This window comes from Helicoverpa armigera, chromosome 20 (genome assembly GCF_030705265.1).
Source record: "Helicoverpa armigera isolate CAAS_96S chromosome 20, ASM3070526v1, whole genome shotgun sequence".
In the NCBI taxonomy this organism is placed as follows: domain Eukaryota; kingdom Metazoa; phylum Arthropoda; class Insecta; order Lepidoptera; family Noctuidae; genus Helicoverpa; species Helicoverpa armigera.
The window spans coordinates 5,977,378-5,990,086 of NC_087139.1; the positions used below are offsets into that span (position 1 = coordinate 5,977,378).

At 35.6% G+C, this 12,709-nt stretch overlaps 4 protein-coding genes across 7 annotated transcripts; 2 read left to right on the forward strand and 2 right to left on the reverse strand.

Moving 5' to 3' along the window:
* Window positions 1–1,022: 1,022 nt before the first annotated feature.
* On the reverse strand, window positions 1,023–4,628 carry LOC110373455 (protein max). 4 transcript variants are annotated; one of them, XM_021330726.3, is made up of 5 exons: window positions 4,375–4,628; window positions 4,214–4,291; window positions 3,896–4,021; window positions 3,280–3,403; window positions 1,023–2,817 (listed from the first exon to the last, which is right to left on the reverse strand). In XM_021330726.3, exons 1-5 carry the CDS (start codon window positions 4,414–4,416, stop codon window positions 2,648–2,650), a joined length of 540 nt encoding a protein of 179 aa, XP_021186401.1. In that variant the 5' UTR covers window positions 4,417–4,628; the 3' UTR covers window positions 1,023–2,647. The 4 variants fall into 4 exon arrangements, with proteins under 4 accessions (XP_021186401.1, XP_021186403.1, XP_021186402.1 ...); XM_021330728.3 differs by having other exon boundaries at window positions 3,911–4,021; window positions 4,375–4,625; XM_021330727.3 differs by having other exon boundaries at window positions 4,223–4,291; window positions 4,375–4,621.
* A 295-nt stretch (window positions 4,629–4,923) lies between these two features.
* On the forward strand, window positions 4,924–5,649 carry LOC110373487 (uncharacterized). Its single transcript, XM_021330766.3, has 2 exons — window positions 4,924–5,205; window positions 5,401–5,649. Exons 1-2 carry the CDS (start codon window positions 5,073–5,075, stop codon window positions 5,556–5,558), a joined length of 291 nt encoding a protein of 96 aa, XP_021186441.2. The 5' UTR covers window positions 4,924–5,072; the 3' UTR covers window positions 5,559–5,649.
* A 1,526-nt stretch (window positions 5,650–7,175) lies between these two features.
* On the forward strand, window positions 7,176–8,473 carry LOC110373484 (uncharacterized). The gene is made up of 3 exons (XM_021330763.3): window positions 7,176–7,438; window positions 7,969–8,048; window positions 8,191–8,473. The coding sequence occupies exons 1-3, from the start codon at window positions 7,300–7,302 to the stop codon at window positions 8,425–8,427; spliced, it is 456 nt and encodes a 151-aa protein (XP_021186438.1). The 5' UTR covers window positions 7,176–7,299; the 3' UTR covers window positions 8,428–8,473.
* Window positions 8,474–10,754: 2,281 nt separating this feature from the next.
* On the reverse strand, window positions 10,755–12,297 carry LOC110373500 (testis-specific serine/threonine-protein kinase 2). The gene has a single exon (XM_021330785.3). The coding sequence runs from the start codon at window positions 11,985–11,987 to the stop codon at window positions 10,947–10,949; it is 1,041 nt and encodes a 346-aa protein (XP_021186460.1). The 5' UTR covers window positions 11,988–12,297; the 3' UTR covers window positions 10,755–10,946.
* Between the last annotated feature and the right edge of the window lie 412 nt (window positions 12,298–12,709).

Consider the following 12,709-nt stretch of genomic DNA (forward strand, 5'->3'; position numbering starts at 1 on the left):
TTCTTACAATTACAATTTTGAAGGTTTTTCAATAATATATAACTTATATTACCTACTTATTAAAATTGAGGAAAGTACCTTCCCATAGGTAATGATTATAGGTATACCTAATACAACAACATCCAATAAAAAAATAATAGTGCCAAAAACTCTAGGTACCTACCTAGTCAAGGAGTATTAAAAGTATCTATAGAGAACAATCGACTGTCAAATCCTTAAAAGCCGCTCACAGCTCTTAAGACCTTTTAAAACTAAGCGATTGTAAAAGTCATAAAACAATAAAAAGTAGTTCTTCGAACGAGTTCTTTTTTGGATTAGCGAGACAAGGATTAAAATTATATGAGTAGGTATGATTACAAATTCCAAGGATTGCAAACGACCAACTAAGCATGTAGGTAGGTTTAAAAATTGAATGTGAAAATTCTATGATAATTTATGCTGTCGGTAAAAAGCCTAAATTTCAATTACCGAACACGAAGTCTACTTGTCGAATATCTAAGTATAATCAGTAACAAAAATCCCAAAAGCTCATACCAATACCAATCACGAAACCTGCCAATGACTCGTATGAAATAACCCGATATCGCCCCAATAGCGAAATATTCCACGCTTAATTAGGGCAGTAAATCAACGAACTATCGAGAACAGCTGACCAAGCAAACAAAACAGCAAAACTGGCGGGAAAATATCGAGATAGCGGGAAAACGTCCGAGTGTCCAAACAGACGCGGAACGAACCAAAATGAACAAAAGAATCGCTGAGTAAGCAGTGCACGCCAGCCAATCGGCTCACAATCAATAAAAAGAATACAGCGTTCACTGGGCTTCTGATTTTAAATTATTGCAATATTTTCTTTTTAAACAATGTTTATGTAACCATTTTGATACTTTTGGGAATTTTGTATCTGTAAATTTTTCTGTAGTTTTTTTTTAATGAACTTATGAAGGAGCTTCCACCAATGTCTCGTTTCTTATCATAATAGTTCCCAAAGATTTTTAGGATAGGATTTTCAGTAAAAAACGTTTTAACAGAGTACTTAAGTATATTTTTTCGTTAAAACTATTTAGTCTTCTAGAACAAACACATTTCAGTAACTTTACAAAATAACATTTTTTTTATTAATTAAAAAATATTTATATCTAGAATTTATTTGCAATGACAAAAATTATACAAAAATAATAATACCATGAAGCATAAAACTTACTACGCAAGTATTGCACTTTATTTCGTACCTATCAACAAAGGTCTGACGACTCTGACCGTACAATTACGTCCTTTATTACCCGACTGCTGAGAAGGGCTATGTTTCTTTACGTGCATCATTTGTGTAGTAATCTTATTCACACTCATTGTTCAAGAAGACTAAACCTTACATCTATTACTTCAAATTGAATTATCTTAAAATCCCGAATAGGTAATATGTACCAGAAATAGACAAGAAAATGTACGGTCATTACATTATATTTGTTAAAATAAATTTGGTATTTAATATTACAATCATACATAATCAATAGGATGAGTATAAAAAAATAATCATATCATTTAATCAAATTATCAATCAAATTCTTATTATTGCAATTTTATTAACCGATTTGACAACATACAATAATATAATATTCAAGAATGGCATCAAATAAAAGTGCGAACATCATGGTGCAGTGGTATCTTCATAAATATGAAGATATGCCATGAAGGGAGCCTTATCTAAATTAATGTTAGTTCGTCACAAACTGTTTGGCCTTAGGCTCAACGAAATTACAATTAAAATCCTAAACATACACACATAACAATAATGTTATAAAAAATAGAACTGCACATTGCAGTATTTTAACTTGCATATTGACAACTGGCATTGTTTCTTTGAAGTGGTAAACAATTCAACATTATATAAGTTCCAACGGAAAACATTTACACGCACATTAAAATATTCAATTAATTAAATTATCAATAAATGATATCATTAAAATTAGAAATGTATTGTATCACACTTATAAATAACCTTTTGTTATTAGAAACAGATCAATAAGAAAATTCAATGTAAAGTTTACTTATCACTTATTTATCAATGAACATAATATTATACATTAGTTAGAAAGATGAATTACTCTCAGTAACGACTGCCATGACTTCAACATAAATAAAACCAATACTTGCTTGTATCATAATTACAGAAAAAAAAACTAAAGTATATTGTGGTGCTGTATCATCTAACATTAGACTAATTAATTAAAAAAATAATTGAAGATTGTATAAAATAGTACATCAGACAATTCACATGAATTCATTCTTCATTACATTTAACATTATGCAATAAAATGTTGAGGACCTGACTGTACATTGGACATTTGCTAAGATCATTTTTTTTTTCAATCCCTATGTCCAGAACACAACACAACATTATTGTTTCATGAAACTGTTTGTATAAGTAAAACTAGTTGCATACATTTAACATTAAAACTATTACAATTATTAGATAAAACACTAACACGCTACACATTAAGTTTATTACTTTACCTACTTAATTTCATTTCATCTGTATCAAAAATATACATATGTATTGGAACAAAGTAATTCTTTCATATTGGTTAACAATTTGTGTGAATCCTGAGTCATCATTAGCTAAGATGAATTCATCTCACAACCTCGGTTAATTACTAGACATGACTCCATTAATTTTAAGTTTCTTGACGCGACGCGTGGTGGCTTCTCCGTCAGAACTGTCAGTGTCATGAGAATCCCCTTCAGATTTGACGCCTAACCCTAACTCGTGAGCATCTGAATAGTTGCCAGACTGTCTAGCTTTTTCCAATGCTCTAACTGTAAAACAACAATATACACGTTAAAGATGGAAGAATTATATTGATTATTTCAAAATGACTTTCAAATGCATGGAGGAATACTAGGCATCTCAAATTTTATGTTGTCATCCATCAATTTGTAGAGAAACTCAGAGATATAATGAATTTCAATGTTTTTTTTTTTTGTTATAGAGTACTATGAAAGTATGTGACATTGAAATCTAACCTTGTATTCAAAACAAAGGCTGTTTAGTCTAAACTAGAAAATGAAGACTACTGCAAAACATTAATTATTGTTTAGCTTCTCTTGCACTGGGTACAAATGTTAATAAAAAGAAATAACATAGTGGGCTTTGGGATTGAGCGTAAGAGTTACCGCTGCCCTGGTACACAAACGGCTCAAGAAGAAATATATATTTATAATAGTCAGTAAGTCTAACATTTCTGACCAAAAAACGGAACAATGTAGCTGGCTCCTTACTTTGTGTTTCAAGTATGTTATTTTGCCTCTTTAAATCCTCTATGTCCTGTTGATGTGAATTGTTTTTCCTCCTCATAAACTGTATGTACTCAGCTGCCTTTTTTAATATTTGTGCTCGACTTGCCTATAACAATAAACAATAATTTCATGAAGCTGTATTTTTTATATATTAATACAATAATGATGGTTTTTAGTTAAATTCAAGCATGAACTAATGTATGTTTTTTAGATCTATTCATAATTTTTGTTAAGGTATAACTGAAAATAAATTATTGATTCTCATTCATAAGTAAATAGTGGAAATGAGTTACAAATTGAAGGTAGTCTTAAATATACTGAGTACTGCTGCTGTTGCTAATGGTACGACTGATCAATAACCTCTTTGACCTTGACTTTAGCTGGACCCGCTGATATTCTACTAAGTTGCTGACACAAAATCTATCCATAATAATACACTATTGTACTAATGCCTGAATACTGAAAATATAGGCATGTGTTATTGTGTTCAGCTGACCAGAAACTATCATAAATACTTTGAGTATTCAGGCACAACTAAACAAAACTTACTAACTATAAAAATAAAGGTCAATACCACATGTAAAATGTGAATGCTTACAATTTTTGAACATACCACTTTCTCATTCTGGAGAGCTGGTACTGATTCCCTTAATGATGTGAAACTGTCCTTTATGTGATCCCTTCTCTTTCTTTCCAATGCATTATGGTGTGCCCTTTTCTCTGCCTGTAACATTTAACATTTCCTGAGTGTCACGCTTCACTAATTTCATTTGATATAAATTTCAAATTATTTCAAAAAAGCTTTAAACAGCATGAATCACTACATCAGCGGTAGTTTGTACAAAAGAATTGAATAAATTAAGAAAAATATAGATTTGAAGTACTTTTCCTTCAAGTCTTTGTAATGGATACGAACACAATTTACCTGGGAGTAATATCCACTGCCACCAACACTATTCCTGGCATGTGTTCTAGAGTCCGAGTCATTTTCTGCCTGGAATTTGCAAAAATAGTATCAGTAGCAAAATAAACATGCAGCACGAAACCAATGAACTGTCAAATCGGGAAAACACCTACATCACTTTCAATATCGATGTCACGATCGTCGTCACTCATCATCTTTAATGAGTTCTAATCAACTTCACGGCCCCAACAATTAGTAAACAATCATGAGTGAAAAGCAAGTCTACAAAATTATCCAAACACGCGTTTTATATCTTTCAATCTCTTGAATTAGAAAAGAAACCACAACCAAAATGAGTCGAACACAGAAGAGGCAGGCGTGACAATGACAGCACAGATAAGTAAATCCGCGATAACACAGCCTATGTTCATTGCGTAATGATTTTTTTAAAGACGATAGCGCTTAAACATTTTGTTAAAGTTAAAGCAAGATAGCAATATTTTTTGCAATTTTCGTAAACATTTCAATTTGGCCAAATACTAAAAATATTTTTACTGGCCCACATTTTAATAACACTCCTCTAAATTCATTTCTTTAAAAGAAAAATGTATTATTCAAATAATCAGGTTTTGAATATTTCATTTAAAAAAAGTAAAGCAAAAAAACAGTAGCAATATCGCGGAGCCTGAAGGAAGTACCTACGTAATATAACCATAAACAAAACTTTGTCTATGGAGTAAATGTTTAGAAGGTTTAGACATTTTTCGGTCCGTAATAGCGGGAAAATTTAAATCAAAATAAATATTTCTATGATTTTCTGTAGGAACGTTATAAAAATATTATAAAGCACTTGTAAGTTGTACTCAAAAACATGGCTGGTGAACCCAGTGACATTGAAAATATTGATGTTAACAGTCCAGATTTCTATGAAATAGTGCAAGGAGAAATAGAATCTGACTGGGCCCGGATGAAAAAAACTGTTGATGTTATAATGAACTTACGATGTAAGTTTTAAATCTATGAGTTCGTTTATTATAATATATTTATATATCTTTAGAATGTCAGTACCTTTTAAAAATGTTGTGTGACAAACTTTAGCGAGTGTAATTATGTTATTGTGAAATTGCACTAACATGCATTCTGGCCATCATCTTACCGCTGCACAAAAGTTGCTAAGTATTTTTTTTTTTAATTTTCAGTGGAAGCTGCTGAAATAGAAGTGGAAACAGCGGCTTTGTTCCATGCCGAGCTGTGGTACGACTTGCTCCTCCTACAGGATGACTCCGAAGTCAATTCTGATGATGAGGAGTATGAGGAAACAGAGGATGAGGAAGAAGAAACCACAACAGAAACATAGACTTAATAAATAAACTTATTACGCTAATTTATTTTATGCATTTTCCTGTTTTGTTGTAGATATGGCCTTAATTAAACCTACCTATCAAAGTAGTTACCCAGATACCTATGTGTATTTGTATCTAACATATTAATTTGTGCCGACAGTTTCCTGTAAGTAGTTTGCAGGAGGCGTCCCGTTTGGTGTACCTATAAGTCTTAAAACTTGCAGGACAAAATAATTATGTTAGCACCAATAATGATTTCATATCAAACTGTTCACTCGAGGAACTCTTTATATACTCTAGTTTCGGCACGTCTGTTTGTCCGTTCGTCCGTCCGTCTACGCTTAGGTACCTAATCTCAGTGACCGTTAGCACCACAGAGCCCAAAAAGTGCAACAAAATCCGCAGCCCAATGTCTTCCAGTCATCATCATCCTCCTGCCCTTATCCCAGTTTCATTTGGGGTCGGCGCAGCATGTTTTCTTCTTCCATACTCTTTTATCTGCCCAATGTCTTCCAGTCTCCCTTTAAAAATGATTCCTACAGAGAAAAGAAATTTGATGCCTGAATACGAACAAATACTCGCAATAATAGGAAATAAGTAATCAAAGGGAAAGTGTAACCAATAGGCATGATTATAGCCCCGTACCTAACCTAAGGCAGTACACGAAATATAAATTCATATATAAAACGGAATTAAAAAAATAAATTACTTAACGTGTTAACTCATGCTTTGTTGTTCCGATAGCAAAACCATTTTCCTGCAAACTTCTTACAATGGTCAATTCGAATAATAACTTATAGCAAAGGTTCCATATACCTACCATAAAACACAGCACTATCTGGGGCTCGATTCTTCTAATTTTACTTAAGCGACATACGATTCACGTTCGACTCGATTCGACTGAGATTCAATCCCGACTCGATTACCATTGAAGCATGTGTGGCATTCCGCTATTTTTTCTTTGAAATAAACGTTTTTATCCTTTTCTGTCATTCAATAAAACAAAATGATTCATCATTTTGTCTGCAAATGATTTACGATTGCAAAATGATTGTACAGCAAAATACCGTAAGTATGGACCAAAATAGCAGACCAATCGCACACCAATCAAATGTCAATCGAATACGATTGGTCTTTTATTAATAGCAGAATTCCCGATATGGTTAAAATTGCTATTGCGATCATATTGCGATTCAATTTCTATTCGATTTTGACATTATTAACTTAGGAGAATCGGTCCCCTGAACCCATCATCATATCTATTGCCGTTCTCTACTGACACTGCAGGTTGCCCAAAAGCAAGATATTTTTGGTGGCTGAACAGTTAGGTAAGCATATACCTAAGTAGGTACATGATTTGATTTCAGCTTATTACCGAAAAAGCTTCTATCCTATATTCTATTATTAATGTTTAAAGTTAAATCTAAACTGTGACGAAATCGTATTATGCTAAATATTTTCTTAACGACGGTACCTAAGTAAGATATTTCTTTAGAAGTAGGTAGGTATGTAGTTATCGACAAAGTTTTAAAAGGCAATTTGCAATTTGATAACCTTTGTACTAAGCATTAACCAATTGTGTAAAATTAGTCACAAACAAATGAACGATGTTTGTTCATATGACTGACGATTTGTTTATTTCGTACCGATCCCTAGCGCTACTGACCGCTGATTCATTTTAATTAACTCTAGATAACACATTATGTTTTGCTGTTAAACTAAATATTCCTCAGTCTGTCGTTAAAGTTCGACAAAATGAGGTGTTACGCGCTGTTGTTTGTGTTGCTATTGTGTGCTGTAGTGATAGATTCTCGCAGAAAATATGCGTACCGGTATTATAGAAGAAATAATAATATTCAGCAAACACCTCCTCATTGCACAACAGTAACAAAAGGTACGTTGTTTTTAGAGCATCAAGGTCAGCGGTTTTTTGCTATCATTCATAATATTGCTATCGTTCCGGGTTGAGAGACGTGCATGGCGAATGGTGCCATCAATTTGAGTAGATAAGCACGTAAGATTGTTATTTGCGAGATCTCGAAATGTTACAGTTCCCAGTGACCAAAACCGATTTTTTATAAAGTGCGTCGTGGCTAGAGGACCTCTGCTAATAAAGTAACGCATATAAAGTATTTTTTAAACGGTGATAAAAAGGTGGATCGCTGTCCCGATACCTTTGTATTCCGTGCGCGTCTCAAGGAATTTATACATAAGTAATCGAAGATAGATGCCCCTTAAGGCCAAGGCCTGTAACGTGTGTAGGTTTACACATACCAAATATTATTTGAAATTGATAAAACGGCTCAGGCAGGAAAATGAAGACCTCTAGAATGACAAATATAGGTACAGGCCAATAAAAATTCTGTCACTGTGTCTATTAGGTATAATAAAACTGAAAATATTATTAAAACTTCTATTTTTCAGAAACGGACTACCAGTCGAAGTTTAAATACGATTATCCCATCGCTTACATTGTACCAGGTCAACATGAAGCTTATCAACAGGTACCTAAGCAATAATCGACTGAATAAATAGGACGAACGACGGAATAAGATTTATTCAGGCTTAAAACTCCTTATAACGAGGCCACTTAAGCAAAGCCTCCTTAATAACATATCATAGTATATGACCTCTTTTTGTTTCCAGCTATTCTGCGTGAATCCCCCCGCTGTGCACAAAGCCGTGGCGAAGGTGTGTGACTGGGCAGCACCCCCACAAGTCCAGTTTACTCTGGGTGATGAATACATGCATGTTGTGCGTCAGGATCCTACCGGCCGCTTCCTCGGCAACGCCGTCATCACGACTTACCAACTGTGCACTCATGACCATAGAGTGGATTCTCGCAACGACACTAAAGCCGTTACTGTTGCCGCTGTGCCGTGATACATTTGATTGTATTGAATAAATATTACGTATATTTTCTGATAAATTATTGAATTTTAATTGGAACACATCATTTGCATATTTCTGAACTATAGTTATATAGACTGTAAGTTTCTTGAGTAAAGTCCATTTCACGAAAGAAGTCCCGCAGACGCAGCGCTAGTGTCTATGCGATAGCTCAGTAAATCCGTACGAAAATACACACAATTTTCACAATTCCACAATTTTCCGCGGGACTTCTTTCGTGAAATAGACTTTAGCAAGCAAGCAAACAAAATGTTTGACATTACATAGGTACTTAAACAAATCATAATGCAAAACATATAAGCGCGTATTCATGGTAAACTTTTGTTTATAAACAAAGTTGCATCAACATGTTGCTGAGTTGCTGGCAATATGTTGCTGACAATACTGCGGTTTCAGAGAAAATAATAGTAGGGAAAACACTTGTTTTCAGCAACATAAATGTTGATCATCAGCAATGTTGCTAAACAAATGTTCACCTATAATATAATTAATACGGGGCTTTAAGTCACAATGTCATATTTAAGGGGAATGTTGATGATATTCTAATTTACCTATCTATTACCGTTCGTTATACTTATAGGTAGGGCTGCCATCCGTCCGGGTTTCCCCGGATTTGTCCTCGTTTGGAGGCCGTCCGGGGGCCGTCCGGGCGGGCTTTCAAGAAGTGTGTATTATTTTGTTAAAAAAAACGTACTCGTTCGGGGAAAAAATGCGATTTACGCCAAATGTCCGGGTTTTTTAAATGTTTGTCCGGGTTTGGCGAAATTCGAGATGGCAGCCCTACTTATAGGTATACATAATTTCCTACAAAGCAAACTTTACATGCTAGCTATATAGGTAGAAGTATGTCATAGAAGGTATGAAGCACACTTCAAGATTAAAAAAAAATAGGCATGTTGGTGGTTTACCGCAAGGACGCCATCTCGTGCCCGTGTAAATTTTCGTCACTTATTCTATCCGAGATATAGAGATACCTACGATTCTGGGAATTACTATTATGATTTAATTTAGTCGTCAAAGATTTTCCAACAGCTACGTTACGCTGAATCTTTATCATCATCGTTCTATGTCCTTGCCCTAATTGTATTTGAGGTCGGCGCAGCTTGTTCTCTCCTTCCATACTCTTTTACACAATCCATCCACCGTTTTTTTTGGTCATCTTCTTCCACTATGTTGGTCCACTTTCATGCCCCAAATCTTCCTAGGACTATGACTCTTCTCTTTCAGCATCACATGCACATATCGGTTTCCACGCTGCTCTTCTTCTTACCTTTGCAGCATGAAAAGAATCTTATCAAACGCAAAAAGTAATAGAAAATCTAATTGCAATTTTATGTGGTCTGTCTAAATCAATGACTGCCGTAAAATTGTAAGTAATTAACTTCATTTCAGTATTTCGTCAGTTTACGCAGAGACAATGTGCTTGACGTTGTTTGGAGGATTTTTTATCATCAATATTATAACTGTGTGTTGTGCCCAAAACACTACTTTACTCATATCATTTTTTGAATACGGTAGGTATGTATACCTACATAGATTTAATGAGGTGTTTCTTGCGCTAGCTTCGTCGGTATACTGTGGCGAAAGAAACTGGACAAAACCGCTTTGAGCTATAGAACCAGGTTACTCACAGTTTGATAGTACCTCCAGTTTGCTGTCTTGAACAAACAGTTCCTACAATTTCAAGCAAATCTGCAATCGACATGTTCAAAGTTGTATGAATTGAATGCTAGCAACATGGGCAACAATAAGGGCAAAAGAAATAATATAGATACCTACTTCTCTATTTTACCATAATATAATTTTCAATTTTTGCTAAAGGTGTACACGTTGAAGGCGAGGAGGTTTCCTTTGCAAGCAATGGTTATATACCCCTCTTCACTCCAATGTATACGCTTAATGTGACAGTAAGTATTAGTTTTGAAAAAATGTTGAAAATATTCTCGGTTTGACAGAACTTCAAGTAGATAATAATCATTTCTCGTTTTTTTCAGCCCGTAAGACCAGACTTGGAAAAAAGATTCACGTATCTGCGGGCGGAGTACGTTAGCCCTATGTCAACTGTGGATGTTGTCTACAATCCAGACGCACACACGATGGCATTCTATATAAGATTCCCATTTCTTAATATACCATATGGAGTTGTTGGATATTCCACTAAGATTCTTCGGAGCCGTATTTGGACCTCGTGGAGAAAATCAAAGGGACACTAAGAAAATGATGCAATCGAATCGAAGTAAATTCACAGGACTTGCTGCAGATATTGTATAAAGTAGACAGTAGGAACATGAAAAGACAGGTTATTGGTAATTTTATATAAAAAACTTTATTTTCACTATTGCCGACCAACAATAGTTAAGTCGTCAATTGTAAAAAAAAATCAAAATAATATAGTGAATTTTCAATTTTTGAAGGTCAAAAAATTATTCAAGATTATAACACTTTTTGCGTAAACATTATCGATACATAGTATATAATTATAATAGGAAGCGTTAGTCATGTGAGCGCATGTTGATGTCGTCGTGTCGTTCGCGCTCGGTCTCCCGGTGATCGCCGGAGACCCGCGCGCCGGCCGACGTGCCGGCCTCGTCGTGCTCGCGCTTCCCGGGCGAGTGCGGCGCCGAGGGGGCCGACTGCACCAACCGCCCCATCAGACTAGCGCTCTTATCCTTGCGCGGCCGGGTCCACTCGTGCGACAGCACCCGGTCGAGCGTGAGGCGAAGCGTGATATCGGGCTCCAGAATGTGTCGCACGATAGACTTCGCTGCCGCCGAAACTGTATCACGGATCCTGGATCTAAAAACCCAGTTGCGGGACATTTGGTCCTTGAGTAGTTTGCGCAGGTTCGAATCATCGAACGGCATGGAAGCGTTCAGCATTATGAAAAGGATAATTCCGAGAGACCACACATCAGCTAGTTTGGGATTGTAGGCCGTGCCACTTACCACCTCAGGGGCGGCATACGCAGCGGAGCCACAATACGTTTGACTGAGTACACGTCGATTTTCACCGTCCGTGCAGAATCTAGCAAATCCAAAATCCGCCAGTTTTACGTTGAAACGTCTTGACAGCAATATGTTCTCGCATTTCAAGTCGCGGTGTGCTATATTCTTACTATGTAGGTATTGCAGGCCGCTAGCCATTTGTCTAAACCACAGTTTTGCCTGATTTTCCGGCACAACTCCATTCCGTTTAATGAAATCCAACAGATCTCCGTTGTCAGCATAACGCATAAAGATAAACACTCTTGGTCCACGCTGCAAAATACTATGCACTTGAATGATATGGGGATTTTCTATCTTAGTTAGAATATCAAGTTCACGAGGAAAAAACTTTTCTAAAAAATCCCGAGGTGCCTTTTCTTTATCGAATATCTTGCACGCGAGGTGCATCCGCTTCGGGCTGGATGCATCGCAGTACTCAGCCAGGTGGACGGTGGCATAGGATCCTTGTCCGATTTTCTTGCCGATGAGATAGCCTCGTTGTTCCAAGGCATTCACCTCGGAGCTTCGAGGGCTGAGGCGCTCAGCCATTGAGCTCTATCGACTTTATCCTAACCCGTTTAGGATACATTGGACATCTCACTACTCACGTATGTCCAAGGTTTCAGTGGTCCTCCTGTCAAAATGTTAGCTTTTCGATTGATAATAGCTTTCCACACAACTCTCATGAAAGAGAGTAAAACGATATAATAATAATTAACCGTCAATAGCACGCACAAAATTTTGTTAAAATATTACGACATCACAAAGAATTTGGATATAAAAAACGCTTTCACTAGTAAGAAATCTTCCAAAAAGACGTATTTGCTACATGGATGACTTTTTTTTCTTTTGTTTCTAAAATTAAAATGATATTTTTTCAGAAAGCCTGTATCAAATTATTCACAAAAAGATTTTATGTAGAAAAACGAATTTTATTTCAGAAAAAGTTTGTAGATCTCTCATATCAAAATAAAAGATTTTTGTTCTGGATAGGCGGTCCTATGCAGGATTATAAAAAAAAGGAATAATAGTATGCAGAAACCCCATAGTCAAAGAGTTATGTAGTTACGTAAAGTTATGAACATCCACCACCAATACACGTTACACTAAGGACAGGTAGGTTTAGTATTTCACTTGACCAAATTCAGAAATCCTAAATCAATTCCCAATTTATTCAGGAGTTAGTCAGTCAGAAGCGACGCTTCTTCTAGCTAAGGAATTTTCTAGTTTATCTTCTTGAACGCTATGCGGTAACAACATGTGTGCCTAGC